At 43.4% G+C, this 21,887-nt stretch overlaps 1 protein-coding gene across 1 annotated transcript; it reads right to left on the bottom strand.

Moving 5' to 3' along the window:
- Positions 1-162: 162 nt before the first annotated feature.
- LOC101406929 (leukocyte-associated immunoglobulin-like receptor 1) lies at positions 163-9,547 on the bottom strand. The gene is made up of 8 exons (XM_087421164.1): positions 9,336-9,547; positions 8,831-8,866; positions 6,764-7,084; positions 2,838-2,948; positions 2,698-2,740; positions 2,573-2,610; positions 2,311-2,363; positions 163-1,754 (listed from the first exon to the last, which is right to left on the bottom strand). The coding sequence occupies exons 1-8, from the start codon at positions 9,367-9,369 to the stop codon at positions 1,608-1,610; spliced, it is 783 nt and encodes a 260-aa protein (XP_087277290.1). The 5' UTR covers positions 9,370-9,547; the 3' UTR covers positions 163-1,607.
- Between the last annotated feature and the right edge of the window lie 12,340 nt (positions 9,548-21,887).

The following is a 21,887-nucleotide window of genomic DNA, read 5'->3' on the forward strand; positions in this document are numbered from 1 at the left end:
TGCATGTGTGTGTGCATGGGTGCATTCATGGGTGTGTGCATGTGTGTGAGGGTGGGCAGAAGAGTATGCTCTGTGCCTTTGTTTTGAGAGGTTCGGGGGATTCGATTGGAGACATAAAAGAAACTTTCTGCTCCAAACAAATAGACTGAAGGTATATTTTATCATAAGAGGAGAGTAAAGGCAATAGTCTGCAAACAGATCCAAATAGGTCAAATAATAAGAGGGAAAAACATCAGATCGATCAGAAAGGGAAACACCAAATCGACTGAGATAGCAGCAGATTTGAATAGGTCATATAATAAGAGGGAAAAACATCAGATCAATCGGAAAGGGAAACACCAAATCGATTGAAGGGAAATGACACAAATCAACTGGAAAGAGAAACACCAGGTTCACCGAAAAGAAAACACATCAGATTGGTTACTCACAACATCCATGCCCCACTGCCGGGGAGATTCCCTTCAATTGACATGGCTAGGCAAGAATCTGATCACCAGAGGTCCTGGGCAAGGCGTCCCCTCCACAGGTGAGACTCTCACCAGGCCTCAGTTTCCAGCAGTTTATATAGCATCAGTAATTTCCAGAGTAAGCAGTTACAGAGTTTGCAGAGCAAGCATTTAGTGTTCCCACGCACAAATGCTTATCAGCTGAGTACGTGCACTGAGCCCCCTGGCTATCATCCCAGCCCAGCAGTTGTGTACATGCATTGTGCTCCCTGGTTATCATCCCAGCCTGGCACAGATGGCCAGTCCGTCCTGAGATACGACGCCCAAAGAGCCTTGTAATGTTACAAATTGCAACTATCTCCGGGGAGAAGGGCCAGTTCCCACCACACAGAAAGCAGCTTTATATTTCTTTGTGTGCTCGTGGCTGTAGGTCAAGGGAACGGCCACACGTGGCTGTACTCATGTCAAGACAGCCTTCACCTGGCCACACATCCCCTCAGACATCTCCCCATTCATCCCCGAGACCCTCAGATCAGAAAACACTGCTGCCTTCCTTGCTGTCTTGTTTCCCTCACTAAGTTTTGAGCTACTGTGGAAGCAGAGACTGGGACCAAGCTACCTGTGTACCCCAGCTCCTCACACTGGGCTGCTGTAGCTGGGCCTGTGAAAACATTTATTGATGAGCAAAGTGGAGCATAATCCATAAAACAGGGTCTCAGCTATCAGCTGCATAAGTACAGCCCAGGTTCAAGATGAGCATCTGAACTCTAGGAAGTCTTTAGAGTCAGTTGAGCAGACAATTAAAACAGAGTCTCTAGGGGCAGTTGGGGATTCATAAGACACATCTGGAATCATTGGGCGACTGTAGGACTATAGCTGTGTCTCTGGAAAAAGCCAAGCGACTACAGCTGTGTCTCTGGAAACAAGTGCTGCATGTTCTCTCCAATAAGCTAGTTGATTAAAGGGGGTACCACATGGTTAATGAATCTCCTAGATGTTGATTAGGGGTCTCCAGACTCCAGCTCTTGCCTCCAGGAGAATTGACTGGATGACTTTCCAGAAAAGGATGATTCCATAGGGTAGCCCTCCAAATGGCCACTTCAGGCTTTTGCAAGAGTGACTTGCTGTGTCTTTAGGTGCAGAGGCCAGGTGGGCCTGGGGTCAGTGTCTGGCAAGGGTTGCATATGTGCTGGACTCAGCCGTGGGCTCCGTGGACTGTTGGGTCATGGCTTGGGCCGCTCTCTGTGTGAGCATCCGGTGGTCCAGCTGCGCATATGTCACCTCCTGCAGGCCTCCTGCAGCAGAGGTCTGGGGGAGAGAGACCCAGGGTGAGTCTGGATGGCTGAGGTGGGGGTAGGAGGTTGTGGGAAGGGAAGACTGTAGTAGTCAGCCTCCAGGTGACCCCCATGGTCTACTTCCTGGAATCATCATTTGTAGTCCCCTCCTAGATAGAATCAGGGTTGGTCTGTGGGACCCCACAGAATATGGCAGAAGAGGGCACATCACCTCCAAGGTGAGGCCACAAAAGACATTGTAGCTTTTCCCCTTCCCTCTCTGGGATCCCTCATTCTAGGGGAGGCTGGCTGCCATGAAGAAGCCCATGTGGTGGGGAAATGAAGCCCCCTGCCCACAGCCGTGGGAGTGAGCCATCTTGGAAGTGGATCTTCCAGCCCCAGTCAAGGCTTCAGATGAATGCAGCCCTGGTCAACGTCTTGACAGCAACCTCATGAGAGACCATGAGTCAGAACCACCCAGCTAATCCACTTTCTAATTCCTGACCAAAGAAACTGAGATAATTTTGTTAAGCTGTTAAATTTGGTGTTGTTTTGTTACACAGCAGTAGGTAACTACCACAAGGACTTACTGAGTTGTGCATTTTCCTGTCCTTCTCAGCAAGACTATCGACTGTGGCCAGATCTGGAGGGGAGAGGACAAGTGGTCAGTTCTCTGGGGTGGACCTTAGAAGGCAAATTTGCCTGAAACCTCACAGATTCAGATTTCATCCCACACCCCAGCTAGGACACCCCAGAATGTTCTCAAACATTCTCCCTCCCCCCATTGCTTCCTGAATGGCACCAAGTCCTCACTTCCCCTCTCCCAGGCCTGTCCCCTCTCTTCATATTTACCTGGTGTCCTCTCTAGGATGTCAGCATCTGGGCTGAGCCTGAGTGGAAAGAACAAGTGAGCACTGGGGGGCAGCCTGGAGGCAGAGGACTGGGAGGGTTCGGGGGGTCATTCTCAGGGGCCTCACCTCTCCTGGGGCCTCTGCTCCTTGCCTCTGCTGCTGGGGAGCCCTGAGGACAGTCAGAGGTGTGAATTAAGAAGAGAGGCCCTCTTCCCAGCACCCCAAACAGCCTGCCCAGCTCACCCCACCCTCTCCCTGAGACCTACCAAGTTTTTTCTGATGCTGACGATGGAGGAAGAAGATGACCAGGAGGAAGAGACAAATGAGAAAGGCCACAGAGACCCCAATGAGAATATAAATATATTCTGTCGACAGGCCTGGGGGAGCATGGAAGATGAAATCAGATTATCAGCAGCATGCATTTATTTAGCACCTACTGCACACCACACATATGCTGGGTGCTTATATATAAAATCTCTCACATGCGTAACAGACTTGCAACATGGGAATCGTTATCCCCAATTTACAAAACCGGGGTCCTGAATGCTGAATTCTTCTGTCCACAGGGCATCAGCAGAGCTGGAATATGATCAATACTAAAGGCCATTCTTTCCCCCTTCCCAAGAGGCACACACCAGGTCCATGCTCCTCTGTTCCCACCACTTATGGCAATTGTCACCATCATGCGAACTTGTCTGTGTGATTCCTAGGAATGAGGAATCAGGAGGACGTGGGTCAGAGGCCTGAGCTGGACAGGGAAGACTGAGTCTCCGGGACCCCTCAAGGGGTCTTCCTTGCTTCTGGGACCTCCACCTGCTCCCTCTAGAGCAGCACTGCCCAGTGGAACTTTCCGTGAGGATGGAAACGTTCTACGTCCGTGCTGTCCCCTATGGTCCCACACGGGACTGTTTCCATGGAAATAGAAGTTAAATAAATTTAAGAGTCAGATCCTCAGCTGCAGCAGCCACATTGCAAGGGCTCAGTGGCCACACCTGGGTAATGACAGCCTCACTGGATGGCGCAGATATACAGCACTTCCTTCCCACCGGAGGTTGTATGGAACAGCGCTGCTCTCCGCCCTTTGGCACCTGTATAGAGACCACACCCGGGAGGAACAGGGAGCTGGGACCTCCCCATGATGACCTCCTTGTGGGCTCCCACCCAAGCGCAGGAATCCCCATCTCTGATTTCTGTTTCTCACAGCAGACCCTGATGGGGGAGGAACCACCGTTCTGTGCTAGAAGAAGCCAAGAGCCCGTGTCCCCGTGTTGCCTGAAGCCCTGCAGGTAGCGGGCGAATCCATCGCATCAGCCACGGTCTAAGCTTGGCGCATGCGCTGTAGGTCCACCACCTCCTTTACAGTTCACCTCCTGTGGGCGGAGCGCCTCGCCGCTCCTTTCACAGGTGGTCGAAGTGAGGTCCTGCTGGGCTCGTCCACCCACAGGGTGTGAGCCCCCATGTCCCCTCTTCTGGACAGCACCTCCACCCTTCCCGCTGCTTCAGAGGCTGAGTCCTCGATGTCCTTTAAGAAAGGAAGAAAACCACCTCCCTGGGCGTCCTTCCCTCAACCCCTTGTGCACCGTCCACCATCCAGGACCCCACCCTCTGTTCTCACCATCCCTGCCCGTCCTTCCGTTTATGATATTTACCACAATTTAAAATTGTATATATATGAATATATGTATAATATATATTACAATGCATTTATATATGTATTACATTTTATGTAAATATATTTAATATATTATATTATTATTTTTGTATTTTATATTAATGATATTATTAATTATTATTATTAATTATTCATTAATTATTAATTTATATATTATATTTATTAATATAGTAATATATTAATACATTGTAATATATTGTGTAAAATGTTTAATATGTAATAATTATAATAAATATATATTTAAAATTATGCGATTTAATGTATATATGTAAATTTAAATTGTATAAATATTTTAAATTATATATAATTTAAAAGTACTTATACTATATGTTATATATAATATATAAATTATACATATTTATTATATAATACATGGTACATCTTTATGTTAACATTTACATATATATTAATTTTAGTAATACATAATATACTGTATATCATTATATAATATATATTACATTCTATACTCATTTTAATAATATATTGTGTTTTGTTATACTACTTATATATTTAATATATAATGTAAATACATACTTGAATATAAATTATAGATCTGAAATTTTACATTGTAAATTATATATTTACGTAAGCACATGTGTACGTATGTGCATTTCTTTCGTGCTTTCTAATTAATTCTCCCCAGCAAAGTTTGGGAAGCGGGACCATTTCTCTTCCTCCACCACGTGCATCAGTCCCGCATTAGGTCGGTGTGTGGCACATATGAAGTGAGAAGAAAATATTTGCTCCATGTTAACACGAGCAGCACTTCTTCCGACTGTCCCATTCGGCAGGCACTGATTTAAGCCCCGTGCCCTGGGTATGTGTACTCCTGCATCCTCTAAACAGCACTGCAGTCCGTGCATTTATTGCACATTTTGCACAGGAGAAAACTAGGACATAGAAGATGTTGGCGGTTCACCTGTGGGCATAGAGCTGGGGACTGGCAGGGCTGGAATCTTAACCCTGAACCCTGCAGTCTGGCCATTGGGATTCTGCCCTGAATCTTTAGTCTTCACCACATGAAAAATGGGAGAGAGAGAGAGAAGGACAGGGGGAAAGAGACAGACACAGACAGAAAGAGACATTTGCTCTGTGCCCCCCATCCCAGCAGAGTCAGAGCTCTCTGAGAAGAGATCTCTCTTCCTCTTGATGATCTTACATCGTTGTTCGGCCGTAACTATCAACAGATCACATTCTCTCCCATAGTATCTGATTTTGCAAGGTGAGCTATCAGTCCCTCTGTCCCTCTGTCCCTCTGTGTTTTGCAGAGCCGGGCCAACAGTAGGACCCTGACCACAAGGGGACAGTGCAGAGCTGCGGCCAAACCTTGAGGTCTGGGGTCTGGCTGCCCTGGGCTACCCTGCCCCTTCAGAGCCTTGTTCCTGTGGCAAGAAATTTTAACTTTGTTTCTATATATTAAAAGGGGGGGGCTCTTAGAAGATGAGGGGAGCACCTCCCACATTGGGCTGTGGTTGGCAATAACTGCTTTCACAGAGCCTGGCATGGGGTTTGTTCAATCATGGTCATTATGAATATTGATGACACCCCAGTGCCCTGCAGGTGTCAGCCCCTTGCTATGGTCCTACCACTCCCTAATCCAAGCCCACGGCAGGGAGTTGGGCCGTGGAGCCTGATCCCCAGCACAGAGCCCCGCAGAAACCCCTCCAGGCTGAGGTCTCTACTCTCCAGCTGAGGGCTGTGTGGGCTGGGAACTGACATCTCCAGGGGCTCCTGTGACAGAGGCAGGAGAAGGGCTGATGTACCACTCAGCCTGGCCCCTCTCTACCCTGAGCATCCATCCCCAGACACTCATCATCAGTCCCAGACAACATGCTGCGATTCCCGAGGAAATGGGGCAGGGGCACAGGAGACAAGGGAGAGCCCTCCTGCTCCACTCTCTGGGGGTGGTCACTGTTCTGCTCCTCACACACTGTGCTCTCCTTGACCTCATGGAACTGGCACAGAGCAGCTCCTCTGAGGCCCCAGGAAGACATGGAGGAGGATCTGAGTGTCCCTGATGGACCCTGAGTCCAGGACGTCACGGGAGCTGACCACACACAGGGACAGGGACAGCCTCATCCCAAAGGTTCCCCAAAGCACCATCCAGCCCAGGTCAGGGTGCCCTGGACCATGTGACTTGCCCAATGGAGGATGGACCACACCACAGGGGACACATGGGGCCCTGGGGTCCCACAGATGCTGATCAAGTGGAAAGCATGGTTTAACACCATTCTGAGAAAAAACACACATTCTCTTGAAGCGGATCTGTCCTGCACCCAGTCTTTGGAAGCTCATTCCCCACCCAGCCTAACAGGGCCAGCTCCGTGCCCACCCCAATGATAAGGCTGAGTGTCCAGGCCATTGTGGTGTCCAGATGGGACCAGGGCTCCAGGTATATGAGCTGAGTGTGAAGGCAGAGGGACACATGTGCAGAGGGGGAAAGGGAGGTTAGCAGGAGGGGAGGGTAGCCTGTGGACAGAGGTCCAACTGGGGACAGGATCCAGGGTCCTGGGGACAAACCTGAGGGCAGAGTGGAGACGTCCTCCTCTGTCACCTCCAGCTCCAGAATGTTACTGTGCTTAGACCAGCTGAACTTTCCATGATAGAGGCAGCGATAACGCCCAGCAGAGTCGTCACTCACTGCAGTGATGGGGAATCTGGCCTCTGTCCCATGTGGATCAAGTTGGGACACTGTGTGCTGATCCCTGTAGGAGCGTCTATCCTCCTTCTCCAGGCGGAATGACTTAGCCCCATCAGGGCCCCGACACACGATGGTCACAGGCTGCCCTCGAGGGATCACAGGGCCTGGCTCAGCAGAGATGGAGGGTGTAGGCAGGGCCCCTGGAGGGAAGCAGAGCAGGATCTCAAGATCCACTTGTGAGGAAATCACCATGTCACACAATTCACCCACTTTAAGTGTACACTTCAATTTTTTTCGCAAATGCAGAGTTGTGCAACCATCACCACAAGCCAGTTTCAGAACATTCCAACATCCTCACAAAAGACACCTCCATGTCCATTCTCCCTGCATGTGAATTCTCATCACTGTAGTGTTATCTTCCCCACTTGATGTAAGGATCCGAGACTTGGTCCCATCTTGCTTAGGGTGACCCGGGAAGTGTCAGAGCAGGCTGTGGGCCGGCATCTCTGCTGCAGAGCCCTCCCTCCCTGTGCATGACCACTTTCTAGGGGGACAGAGAGGGCTGGGATGGAGGCAGAGGATGGGAATGACCAGGTCATTTGTGGGGACAAGGGAAGCCAGAGTCTGGAGTAGGTAGGAATGATCTGGCCGGGTCTGAAGGACAGCTGATCAGTCCCAGGTGGGATTGTGGGGGACCGGGAGCACAGTATGAAGGTTCCAGTGAAGGTCCAGTGGGGGTGTGGCAGAGCCCCAGCACAGATCTGGTCACACAGCCCCCAGTGGATGCGGATTCCTGTCTCCAATGTAAGTCCTCTGTGAAGCGCTCCTCTCTGAGTTTTCTCTGTATTTTCTACCCTCCTCTCAGCCTTACTTCCATTTCCTGTTATTGAGGCTGGTGGAAAACCCCATCTGTCTCAACTAATCTGGGGCAAGGGGAAGAGAGTGTTTGTAGCCCTGAAACAGGAAGGTGACGTCAAAATTAGCAAAATCGGTGATAGAGGCAGGGAGCTGGCAGAGGTTTATCAATCATTCATTCGCCCATTCTTTCTTTCTTTCATCCAAGTCTTAGTTCCTATCTGTCCTCTTACAGACGCCTCCACTTGCCAGTAGTTCAACAAATATGAGAAACACACACATGATCTCCGCTTTCTCATGGGTGAAAATCTAGAGGAAGGACAGATGTTGATCGAATAATTGCGGAAATCTGCAGCTACAAACTGTGATGTGTGCCCTGGGGGTGAGTGTGGGAACCTAGGGGAGCAGATGGGAGGCAGGGCTGACCTCATCTGGGCAGTTGGAGGAGGCATCTAAACTGAGATGGGAGGGTCAACATGAATTACCCGAGCTGAGCGATAGGGGACGCCAGGGCATTCAACCTGGAGGAATCAGCATGTCAGGAGGTCCAGAGCTGAGTGGAAATGTGGCGTGTTTGAGAAAGTGAAAGAAAGGTGAAGTTTCTGGAGATAAGGGAACCAGAGGGCGTGGGGACAGACAGATTCAGACCAAGAGAGATGCAGGGCTCTCATTCTATCTGCAGATAAACTGTGGGAGGACTCTAAAAAATTAATATTTTGCCTGAAAATATATGAAAAAATGCAAACAAAACTTTAAAATTATCATTTGAAAATCATATCCCTGGGTGATATGTTGACTATAGCAGGATGAAGAAGATGGGATCAAGGATGAATTCTCAGATTCTGCCCTTGGCGACCGTTGTGTTCTCTGCCCGGGGAATGCTGAGGAAGGTCTAGGCTTGTGTGGGGAGAGCTCACAGATTTGAATAGTCTTTGTGGGGCTGTCAGAGCACAGGTGGAGAACAGGGAGAGATTGGGGTTGTTTGCAATTGAGGGCATATTGCAGGGCCTTCCCCCAGGCCCTCCCAGGATCAGGACCACTCCCATCTAGAGCTGCCTTTGGGGTGCGGAGGGATTGCGGAGGAGACTCACCATCCTGCACGTGGGTCATCTGGCTCAGACAGAGCACTGGAAGAGAAATCGTAGTGAGAAAAACGTCCACCACCCCGTTTCCTCCCAGGGCTGCTATCAAGGGGATTTGAGCGAGCCAGGGGGGTCAGCCTCTTATAATTTCCAAACCACCCCTCCTCAACATGACATCTGAGTGCAATCTTTCTTCTTGCTCTGAAATAGTCTCAAGACAAATCCCCCATCCCCTCTTCCAAATAGATACTCCTCTCTTCCAGCCCTTCTCAGAGTCTGAACTCATCTCCACACCTGGGTACCCACTTCTAGGACTGAATCTTCTGTGGTCAGACTTGAGGTCTGGGCCAAAGCTGAGGGAGGAAGACTCCAGGGGGTGGGGAGGACCACCTTCTCCCCCAGGGTCCCAGAGTCTCCTGGACCAGAGTCAGGACTGAGCAGGAAAGCAGACCCCCTCCCCAAGGCTCCCACTCCCTCTGTGCCTGGAATCCAGCCCCCCCATTCCAGGACTCACCGAGGCCCAGGAGGCTGGTGCGATGGGGAGACATGGCCCAGGCCACGAGCCTGTGCCGTCCTGGAGCCAATGGGAGGAAGGATAGAGCCTACAGCAGACACAAGGGGACAGGATGTGCTGGCCGGGGGGCCCTGTCATGGGGTTTCTACATCAACGGCCTCACGAAAAGGGGAAGTGCTCTCTCCCGTGTCCTCTCCACAATTCCTGCTAATGAAACGGGGGAGAGGCTTGGCTTCCAAAAAGATGTTTTCTTCCCCTCCATGCTCAGATGAGGCTCAACTCATCTCTCCATGAATGCCTTGAGGTGTGAACCTCATTCTCAATCTATGGGACAAGGTAGAACATAGATTTGTGCACGAACTGACTTGAATGTCGGTCCAAACTCCACAAACTCACATTCTGTTCTTGAACAAGGCGTTGCACCACTTTATGCTGATGTTTCCTCATATTTAAAATGGAAAGCCTAACATCCTCACCAAGCATTTAATATCACAATAAATGTTAAATTCCCAGCAGGATATTTAATGCATTAAAAATATCCTACTAACATGAATTCTCTTTCCATCTTCCCCCAGTGGCAGTGGAATTGGGAAAGCATAGGGTGGCCCATCCGCATACATGCAATCCTAAAGGGATGGAATGATCAGGAGACAGACCTTGGGGTTGGGGCCAGATGTGGGACCCAGCTGGGTGCAGAAACAAAGAGCAGGATAGGGATGGGGAAGGCGTTTGTGCATCACGGAGCCCAGTAGGACCCAAACTTCCATTGTTGGTACTCATGTCCACTGCCTCTGAGGACAGAAAAGAGCTGCTCCTCCCAGGGGTCGCTGTAGCAGGCATTGGTGGTGATCTACACAGCAGCCATTGCTCACTTTTTCCTTAGTAACTGAAACCTGGTTCTGTTCGAGTGGCTATGTTCCATGTTTGGGGCCAAGAGGATGAAGTTTGGGTTAAGGCAATCTAGCAATCCCATTTGCAGTGATTGGTCCAGAACGGGGTACATGACCGTGTATGAACAACAATACTTAAAACAGAGTATACCACGGTTTCTGGAAATCATATTTCTCCCTTAATAACAGAGCGTCTCATAAGGTCATTTCCCCTTTTACTGCTGTCCTTCATTGGCAGCTATATCATGATGATGTGATATTTGGAGCTGCAGCAGCTGTCTTGCAACCATGAGGCAAGAAGCTTGACCACAACGGGGGAAATACTGAGCAAACTGAGGTGGAAGAATACAAGATTCAGTGTTCTTAGAAGGTTCTTGAATTGCTAAACCAACCCTGGGATGGCCTATCCTTGGAATTCTTAAAAAGTAAACAATAAATATCCTAGATTTTCTGTCAAAATATCAGACTAAATCTATGGACCAACACTCCATCTTAAAATACAATAATTATTTAAAAAATGAAAACTGCTTAATACAATATTTTAAAGGTCTTCTTAAATGCCTCAAAGCAGTGAAAACTAAGTGAAGACTATGGAATCAAAAATTAAAGGAAGATGAGGTTCCCCACAGTCAAGCTGAATGCTGACCTGGCTCTCACCTTGATGGTGATGAATTAACTTTTATTTTCATGGCCTTGCAGACTGTAGAGGTTAAAGGATGAAGCCCAGGGATCACCCCAGTTAAGAAGTCTAGGGAGACAATCCCCTTGCTAAGCTGGACCAAAAGCTTCCACTTTATGAGTGAATTAAAATTACTCACCCATTTCTGAGGGCTGCAAAGAATACATGTTTTGATACTCAGCATTAAACAAGAGGCCAAAAATACTGTTCCTGAGAAATGACTAACACCAGCCACCCTCCATACCTGTATCTTTCTGGTCTTTTTCTCTGTGTGTGTGCTTCTGTGGATCTCTCTCTCTCTTACTCTCTGGATATCTCTTCCTCTCTTTTCTCAGCTTTTCCATCTCTAGTGGCTCCCTGTCCCCATTCCTCACAGCCCTGCTCCTTGGTCCTTTTATGGTCATATCCATCCCCCAAGCTGTGCTTGATGGAAAGGGCTGACCCCTAAGGCTGCCTTTCCCATTTGCCCCTGTGAGCTGGCCGGGCTATTTCTCAACCTTCCTTCACATCCAAGACCCAGACAACTGTATCTGCCTCATGACTCGAGTTCCTGCCAGACATGATTCCAGATTTTGTAGGGTCACCTGGAACCCTCAGCTCCAGGAGCATTGCCTGCTCTGCATGGAACTGTAGCTCCCTGCACCTGCTCCTCCCAGCTCTCCTTCATTTGGGTAATGGCTTCTATGCATTAAATTCTCCTCCTTTCTCTTTTTTTAGGCCTTCATTAGTGGTTTTTATTTTGTTGTTGTTGTTGTTGTTTATTGCAGTAACATTGATTCATAACATTCTATAAATTTCAGGTGTACATCATTACACTTCTATTTCTGCATAGATTACATCATGTTCAGCACCAAAATACTAATTACAACCCATCACCACACACATGTGCTGAATTATCCCTTTCGCCCTCTTCCCTGCCCCCTTCCCCTCTGGTAACCACCAATCCAATCTCTGTCTCTATGTGTTTGTTTATTGTTGTTATTATCTACTACTTAATGAAGGAAATCATACGGTATTTGACCTTCTCCCTCTGACTTTTTTCACTTTGCATAATACCCTCAATGTCGATCCATGTTGTCACAAATGGCTGGATTTCATCATTTCTTATGGCTGAGTAGTATTCCATTGTGTATATATACCACACCTTCTTTATCCATTCGTCCCTTGATGGGCACTTAAGTTGCTTCCAAGTCTTGGCTATTGTGAATAACGCTGCAATGAACACAGGGGTGCATGTATCTTTACACATTGGTGTTTTCAGGATCTTTGGATAAATACCCAGCAGTGGAATAGCTGGACCATATGGTAGCTCTAGCCTTGACTTTTTGAGGAATCTCCATACTGTTTTCCATAGTGGCTGCACCAGTTTGCACTCCCACCAGCAGTGTATGAGAGTTCCCTTCTCTCCACATCCTCTCCAACACATGTTGTTTCCTGTCTTCTTAATTATAGCCATTCTGACGGGCGTGAGGTGATATCTCATTGTAGTTTTGATTTGCATTTCCCTGATAGTTAATGATTTTGAACATCTTTCCATGTGTCTGTTGGCTATCTGTATATCTTCTTTGGAGAAATGTCTGTTCAGGTCTTTTGCCCGTTTTTTAATTGGGTTGGTAGTTTTTTTGTTGTTGAGATGCATGAGTTCTTTATATATTTTGGAGGTTAAGCCCTTATCAGATGTATGGTTTGCAAATATCTTCTCCCCGTTGTTAGGTTGTCTTTTCCTTTTGCTGATGGTTTCCTTTGCTGTGCAGAAGATTTTTAGTTTGATGTAGTCCCATTTGTTTATTTTTTCTATTGTTTCTCTTGCCCGGTCAGACATGGTGCTTGAAAATATGTTGCTAAGACCGATGTCGAAGAGCGTAATGCCTATGTTTTCTTCTAGAAGTTTCATAGTTTCAGGTCTTACATTCAAGTCTTTAATCCATTTGGAGTTAATTTTTGTGTATGGTGTAAGGTAAGGGTCTACTTTCACTTTTTTGCATGTGGCTATCCAGTTTTCCCAACACTATTTGTTGAAGAGACTTTCTTTTCTCCATTGTATGTTCTTGGCTCCTTTGTCAAAGATTAGCTGTCCATAGATGTGTGGGTTTATTTCTGGGCTTTCGATTCTATTCCATTGATCTGTGTGTCTGTTTTTGTGCCAGTACCATGCTGTTTTGGTTACTATAGCTTTGTAGTATATTTTGAAATCAGGGAGCGTGATACCTCCAGCTTTGTTCTTTTTTCTCAGGATTCCTTTACCTATTTGGGGTCTTTTGTTGTTCCATATAAATTTTAGGATTCTTTGTTCTATTTCTGTGAAAAATGTTGTTGGAACTTTGATAGGGATTGCATTGCATCTATAGATTGCTTTAGGAAGTATGGACATCTTAACTATGTTAATTCTTCCAATCCAAGAGCACGGAATATCTTTCCATTTCTTTGTGTCTTCTTCAATTTCTTTCAGCAATGTTTTATAGTTTTCGGTGTACAGATCTTTCACCTCTTTGGTTAAGTTTTTTCCTAGGTATTTTATTCTTTTTGTTGCAATTGTAAATCGGATGGTATTCTTAATTTCTCTTTCTGCTACTTCGTTGTTAGTGTATAGACATGCAACTGATTTTTGTATGTTGGTTTTGTATCCTGCAACTTTACCATATTCGTTTATTACTTCTAAATGTTTTCTGGTGGATTCTTTAGGGTTTTCTATATATAAAATCATGTCATCTGCAAATAGTGACAGTTTCACTTCTTCCTTTCCAATTTGGATCCCTTTTATTTCTTTTTCTTGCCTGATTGCTCTGGCTAGGACTTCCAGTACTATGTTAAATAAGAGTGGTGAGAGTGGGCATCCTTGTCTGGTTCCTGTTCTTAGAGGGATAGCTTTCAGTTTTTCACCATTGAGGATGATATTAGCTGTGGGTTTCTCATATATGGTCTTTATTATGTTGAGGTACTTTCCTTCTATCCCCATTTTATTCAGAGTTTTTATCATAAATGGATGCTGTATCTTGTCAAATGCTTTCTCTGCATCTAGTGAGATGATCGTGTGATTTTTATTCTTCATTTTATTAATGTGGTGTATCACGTTGATTGATTTGCGAATGTTAAACCTCATTAGTGGTTTTTAATCAGCTTTATTGAGAAATAATTTACATACAACAAACTGCATCCACAAATATGTGCAATTCATTGAGCTCTGACCGTTGTGACACCACCATCATAGTCAAGAATTGCATCACCATCAAAAGATTCCTTGTGTCCCTTTGCTCCCAGGTGACCACTGATCTTATTTTCTTTTTGGAAAATATTTATTTGTTCCCTAACTTATTTTTTAAACAAACTTACCTTGAAATAGTTTTAGATTTAGTTCCAAAGATGCAGCAAGATTCCATACGCCCTTCATCCAGTTTCCCCTTAGGTAAGTATTTTACATAACCATGGTACATCTGTCAAAACCAAGCAATTAACATTGCTGCAATCACTAACTAAACTACAGACTTTATTTGAATTTTATATGTTTTTATCACTAATGTTCTTTTCCTATCCCAGGATCCAATTCAGAATACCATATTGCATTTGATTCTCTCTTTCTTTTAAATAAGTAGAAGAGTTTCTGTTTCCCTGGTTGGATCTTAATTAACATTCCCATTGTGCCTGAAGAGCGTATGCCCATGGAAGACATGGGGGCAGGCTGACTACTTGGAAAGGCAATGGCTGAAAGAATCAGCATCTATAGCTTCCTCCACCTACTAAGTTCATCGGGTCCAGCAGGGTGGTTATTCTGGACTTTTCCTTAAGGAAGGGGATGCAGAGCTGTCATCCCTCACTACCCTTGTAAAGGCCCTGAACCTTTGCATTCTTCTAAGACTCAGGTCTCTAACTGGAGAAGATTTGTGTCCAAAGCTTACTTCAGGATGAGCATAGAACCTCTTCCTCAAACAAAACCTTTACTTGGGGTACTCCACAAATAGTGAATAATACATTCGGATATATACACAACATTTGCAAATTAAATATAAACTTAATGTCAGATGCAAAGGCAAAATCTACATAAATAAAATGACATATAATGCAACATGAAGTATTATTGAAAGATGAGTTTGGAGAAAAAACAGAGAGTGGAATTGTGGTTACCAGCAGCTAGGGGGTGGGGGAATGGTAGAGATGTTGTTCAAGGGTACATAATTGCAACTAGTAGACAAATAAGTCCTGGAGATATAATCTGCAGCACAGCGATTATAAACAACAAAACTGTATTCTAAACATTAAATCTGCTGAGAGTAGATCTTAATTGTTTCCACCGCTAGAAGAAATGATGATCATGTGAGGCAATAGAGGTGTTAGCTAAGCTGCAGCAGTAATCATATTGTAATATAAATGTATCAAATCAATATGTTGTACACTTTAAACTTACGCAATGTTATATGTCAACTATATCTCAAAAAAAAAAAAAAAAGATGAGTTTGCATCAAAATAGTTGAAATATTCCAAAACTACTACCTGGTCACTCCATGTTCATCAGTCCTCCTCCTGGGCCTGTGATGGGGTAATGACCTACAGTTGACTCTCATGGACCGACCAGCGTCCTCCAGCTGGATCCTGGTCCTCAGAGAGTGCTGCTTGTTGCAGCCTTGGGTCTTTCCCTCATTACACAGAGTACCCAATAAGATCTCAAAGACCCCCATTTCTGAGCATCCCCAGTTTGGCTCAGCAAACACAGAGTGTCTGCTGTGGGGGGTCTACGGAACCGAATCTGAGCCTAGAATACCCCGGGGTGTCGAGGCATCCTTTCTGTTTCCGGAAGACTCAACCTCAAAGCCCTGCCCAAGTCATCCACATTAGCCCACACCCCTGCGCTCCACTCCTCCTGCCTAGGACCCTTGGAGTTCAGCCAAGAAAGCAGCTTGGGGCGGGGTGGACTCACCCACTTCCATGCCAGTCCTCTGGCCCTGATGCAAAGATGTTCCTGCTGCACCTGAGGCCAAATAAAACTGAAAATGCACAGGATGTAGTGGTCTAGGCACCAACAGTTTACATCGTCTACAACTTAGCAACCATGCATACAAATGAGCGGTTTTCTCGCTACTCTGTTTGGGTCTCTGATCTTCCCCAGGTTGGAACTGAGAAAAGAACAGAGATTCCTGAAAATTTTCTACAGGAGACTCAAGTCTATATTAGCAACGCTCACCCCCTAATTAGTGCCTGACATGAATTGCATCTCTGCCCCAAGCCACGTATCCAAAGTGGTCACGATTTGGTTTTTCCAAATGCTACACGCATATCAAAGCTTTTAAAAGAATCTTTTACTTTCCTACTTTCCTTAACTACAAGGTTTTATTATTATTATTATATATAATATTCCTTTATCGACTAAATATGAAAGTACATTACTCTTGTAAAAAGAAGTTCAAAATATACAAATTCAAATGATTATTCCAACTAGAATTCTGACTCAGTACCATTTATAAAGCCATTAATTTTCTCTCATGAAGGTCAATGAGTTACTGAATGTATCTTGGCATTCCATATAATTGGCAATATATAATATGTATAGAAACTATTTTTAAAATCCTCTTATTCATTGGCCAAATGAGATTTCTCTCTCTCCTCTGTCTCTCTGTCTCTCTCCCTCCCTTTCTTCCTCTTGCTTGCTCACTTTTCCTCCTCCCCCTTTCTAAACTTTATTTTTCTTAAAAACAGCCCTATAGTCCTAAACTCTTGGATTAATACAATTCTCACTTTACTTAACCTTACACTCAGCAGTGAGCCAGCCAGCTCAACCAGTTTCCTGACACCCGACTGTGGATATGTCTCCCCAATTTCACCTTCAGGATGCCGCTTTTGTAGCTTGAAATTAGCCCCGGTGAGAGTATTTACGCCACAGAAATTGGCAAACGCTATAATCAGGTGTTTTATTTCAGAGAGCCAATTGTTACACATTTACCGTCGCATGATGGCCAATGCCCAAAGGCCAATTTAGAGAAAATCAAATACAACACGTAAAGAACAACACTGTGAAATCGACATCCTGCAGGAAAACCAGAAAATTAATAAAACCATATCTATTTCTGTGGTATAACCCACCCGGCCCCGTTGCTTCCTCACCTAATGTAACCGACATTAGAAATCTTGTGCTCAAATTTCCCTTGCATTTCTGTAGAGTGTTACCACATATATATACATCTGTATGTATATATGTCCATTGTCATTTTTTTTAATTTTTTTAATTTTATTATTTTTTCCCCCAAAGCCCCAGTAGACTGTTGTATGTCATAGCTGCACATCCTTCTAGTTGCTGTATGTGGGATGCCGCCTCAACATGGCGGAAGAAGCAGTGCGTCGGTGCGCGCCCGGGATCCGAACCCCTGGCCGCCAGCAGCAGAGCGCATGCACTTAACCGCTAAGCCACGGGGCTGGCCGTCCATTGTCATTTTTAACTTTATGACAAAATGTAGTTTTCAAAATGATTTATTGAAATCTCACCAAATATAGAGTAAGCCTGTGTCAACGTTTTATTAATTCATTAATGATGAAATCATCATTCAAAATTCCTATCTTTACTCAAATATGGACCCTGCCCATTGTCCCTTCTTCCTGCATGTCTCTGCTTCCATTGAGATTATTCTTCTTTCTCCTGAAACTTTCATTCTTTTCGTACCCATCTGTTGATGATGAATACAGTTTTTCATTGTCCGAAATGACTTTATTTAATCTCCAATTTTGAAGGGTGTTTTCCCCTGTTCTAGAGTTCTAGGTGTGTAGTTATTTTCTTCCATCCCTTGCAATATGGCACCCCCCTTTTGCTGGCATTAATCATTTCTGTTGCGAATAAGCTGTAATTCTTCTTGTTGCTCCTTTAAAAATAAACTGTCCTTTTTCTTTCAACGCTTTTAAGATTTTGACTCTGTTTCACCAGTTTTACTGTGATGTGTCTCAGAGTGTGTGTGTGTGCGTGTGTGTGTGTGTGTGCTTACTTTTATTGAACTAGAATAGCCAGAAAGTGCACATATCAAATGCATAGGTTGATGAATTTTCACAAATCGAGCACACTCATGTCAGCACTGCCCTGGTTCATAAACGGAACATTGCTAGCTCCACATAAGCCCCCTCTATTCTGCTTTCCAGTAACTTCTTTCCAAAAGTAATACATGCTGTCCTGACCTCTAATAGCCTGGAATAAATTTTCTTGTTTTTTTTACATAGACATGAATATACCCTACAGTCTCTTCACATGTGTCTGACTTCTTTGGCTCAACCAAATGTTTGTAAGATTTATCCACAATAATGCATGGAGTTGTAGACCATCCATTCTTGCTGCTCTAGAGAATTCTATTGTGTGAATAACCACAATGTATTTATCCATTCTAGTGTTAGTAGGTATTTGTTTAGCTTCTGGCTTAGGGTATGATGGACAGCACTGCTTTGAATATCTTAATACATGTCTATTAATGGGCTTATTTGTGCATTGCTGTTGGTATAAACCTGAGTGTAATTGTTGTATTTCATGCTATGCATGTATTCAACTTTAGTAGGTACTACCAAACATTTTTTAAAGGAATTGTGTTAGTTTATACTCAGTGCATTAGAGTGTTCTGGTTACTGTGCATCCTCACTGACTCCAAGTTTCTCACCTTTTTGTGTTAGCCACACTGTCATGGGTTGTGGTGTCTTATCGTGGTTTTAGTTTACATTTCTCTGATGACTAATTCATTTGAGAACATTTTCATATGGTTTTGGTCATTTGAATACCCTTCTCATTTTTGAGAAATGTCTATTTGAGTCTTTTTCTCATTTCCTCATTTTAAAAAATTGGGCTATCTTTTTTTTAACTAAACAATAGGAAGCTTCCTATTTTTCTTATTATGTATATGAGTTCTTTGTCAGATATATTCATTGTGAATACCTCTTCCTACTCTAGTTGAGGCTTCACTCTCTTATTCGTGTATTTTGAAGAATAGAATTTCTGAATCTGATTATATTCCAGTTTATCTATATTTTTACTTTATATTTTGCACTTTCATATGTCCTAATTAAGAAATGCTGGCTGCAAAGTGTGAAGTTCTCCTGTGTATTGCTTTCAAAGCTATATATGTACTTTTCACTTACATCTTCAGTCCTCGGGAAATAATATAGTGTGTGTGCGCGTGTGTATGTGTGTGATGGGCCCAAATACATTTTTCATATGGAAATCCGATTGATACAGCGCAATTTATTGGAAAGACCATCCACTCCCCATTGCGCTGCTGGGTGTCCTGTGTCACATTGCAGGAGATTGAATGCCTATTACTAACCTCTGTGTTCTGTTCTAATGTTTAGTTTGTGTATCTCTGTGCCAATAACATACAGAATTAGTTGCTCTATCTTCATAATAAGCCTTGACATCTGGTAATGCGAGTCTCTGACTTTGTTTTTCTTCTTCAAGAGATCATTAAATAATTTCAGCCCTCTGTATGCCTGGAAAAAGAAATAGGTATGCCTGTGTTTTGGTTGAAATTGCATCAAATCCACATTCTCTTTTGGGGAGTAACAATATCTTTACAATATTGAGTCTTTTGATCCATGGACAGATACATCTGTCCATCTCCATTTATTTAGGACTTCAAAAGTCCTCTCAATAATGTTTCGTAGTTCAGTATGGTGGTCTTGCACATCTTTTGTTAGATTTATTGGATTTATTACGTGTTTTTAGACTATTATACATGGCATAGGTTTCTTTTTTATTTCATTTCCTTTTTTTTTATTTGCTGATATGAAGAAACATGATTGAGTTCTGTTGACCTTCTATATAATAGCCTTGCAAAATTAATTTATCAGTTTTCATAGCTTATAAATTCTTTTGGATTTTATAGGTATACAACAATGTATTCTGTGATCAATGACAGTTTTAATTACTTTATTTCCAGTATTTATACCTTTTATCCCTTTTTCTTGCTTTCTTGTACTGGCTAGAATCTCTAATACAATGTTGAATATAAATGATGATATCAAGATTTCACCATTTAATATAACGCTATCTGTAGGGTCATTTATATATTCTTTACCAGATTAAGAAATTTCCTATCTTACCATAGTTTGTGTTTTTGTTCTATTTTGTTCTGTTTACCAGGAGTGGCCATTTAATTTTGTTAAATATGTTCTGCATCTGTCAAGATATGTGATTTGTCTCTTTTTCCTCTGTTAATGAGGAAAGTTATTTTGATGAATTTTTAAATGTTAAATCATCTTGCATACTATGAACCCCACTTGGTGGTAAAATATTATTTTTATATAACTGTGTTTTATTTGTGAATTTTTATTAAGGATTTTTGAACAAGATTAGCTTGTAATATTTTATCCTGCAATATATTTCTTAAATTTTGAAATCAATGATTTGCTAGCCTTCTAAAATGGAATATAGAAAACAGTATAGAGGTTCCTCAAAAAATTAAAAATAGACCTACCATGATCCAGCAATCCCACTTCTGGGTATATATCCAAAAGAAACGAAATCAGGATCTCAAAGAAATATCTGTACACCCAAGTTTATTGTAGAATTATTCACAATAGCCAAGATGTGAAAACAACCTAAGTGTCTGTCAATAGATGAATGGATAAAGAAGATGTAGTATATATATACAACGGAGTATTATTCAGCCATGATAAAGAACTAAATTCTGCCATTTGCAACAACAAGGATGGATCTTGAGGGCATTAAGCTAAGTGAAATAAATCAGACAAAGACAAGTACTATATGATCTCGCTTGTATATGGAATCTAAAAAAGTTGAACTCACAGAAGCAGAGAGTGGAATGGTTGTTTCCGGTGGAAATGGGGAGATGTTGATCAAAGGATACAAACTTCCAGTTATAAGATGAATGAATGCTGGGGATCTAATGCACAGCCGAGTGATTGTAATCAACAATACTACTGTATACTTCAAAGATCTAAAAGGCTAGATCTTAAATGTTCTCACCACAGAAAGGAAATGGTAATTATGTGACATGATGGAAGTGTTAGCTTATGCCACAGTGGTAATCATATTGCAATATATAAATGTATCATAAATGTACACCTTAAACTCACACATTGTTATATGTCAATTATATATCAACAAAAATAAATAAATAAATAATGGGTTATAAAATATATTCTGTCTCTCCTTTTCATCTCAGAAATGATTTTTATAAGATTAGTGTTATTTTTCCTTCAAAGTTTGGATGAATTTACCTTGAAGCACTAAACACAGTTTTACTTGCACTTATCTTGGGTTTCTCTGAGCTACTGGAAGCAGTGGCTTGATGGCTGATCCAAACGAAATTGGATCCATTTGGATAACTAAAAATTAGATAAAATTGGATAATTTCTAGGTCATGATCTCCTCAAATATTGCTTTTTCTTCCGTTTCTCTATTCTTTGCTTCTAGGACTCCAATTAGACATATGTAGGGACTTTTCTCCACGTTCCTCAAGTTTCTTCTGCTTTTTTTCTTGGATTTTCATTGTTCTTTTCTGAGTACTTCAATTTGGATGTATTCTATCTTATTTCCAGTTTGTTGTTTTTGTCTTCTCCTCTGTTCTGCCCCCTGTGAGCATGAATTCAGTGTCCTAATGTGACGGAAAAACGTTAGGATCCAACGACACGCGAGGGTGGTGTTAGAAAACCATTGCAACTGTAGGCTTTCTCAGTGGCTGCAGTCACAAGGCGCACAGGAGGCCAGTCTAGCACAGTCTGTCAAGCAAGGCTTGGGGTGTCAGCCTCTCCCTCCTGGGCCAGAGAGAATAGGTCAAACCACGTCTCTGAGGAATGAATGTCTCTCGGTCACATGCTTTCCAGAGATGGCCTTGGAGTTTGCTTTATCGAAGATACCTGTTTTCCGTTGTGTCTTCTTTAGAAAGAGTGTATGGTGTTAAAGTGGCAGGTCGACTCTCTAAACCAGCTCCATCCAATAAAAATACAATATAAACCACAAATACAAGCCACATATGTATTTTTAAATTTCCTGGTAGCCGCACTAAAAAA

Source organism: Ceratotherium simum, chromosome 33, assembly GCF_057802395.1.
Source record: "Ceratotherium simum simum isolate JZ-2026a chromosome 33, ASM5780239v1, whole genome shotgun sequence".
Classification (NCBI taxonomy): Eukaryota; Metazoa; Chordata; class Mammalia; order Perissodactyla; family Rhinocerotidae; genus Ceratotherium; species Ceratotherium simum.

Coding starts and splice junctions, on each gene's coding strand:
- LOC101406929 (XM_087421164.1), bottom strand. CDS start 9,369: ATGTCTCCCCATCGCACCAGCCTCCTGGGCCTCG. Junction 2,611..2,697: donor GAGCAGAGGCCCCAGGAGAG/GTGAGGCCCCTG, acceptor CTTTCCACTCAG/GCTCAGCCCAGATGCTGACA. Junction 2,364..2,572: donor CATCCTAGAGAGGACACCAG/GTAAATATGAAG, acceptor TCTCCCCTCCAG/ATCTGGCCACAGTCGATAGT.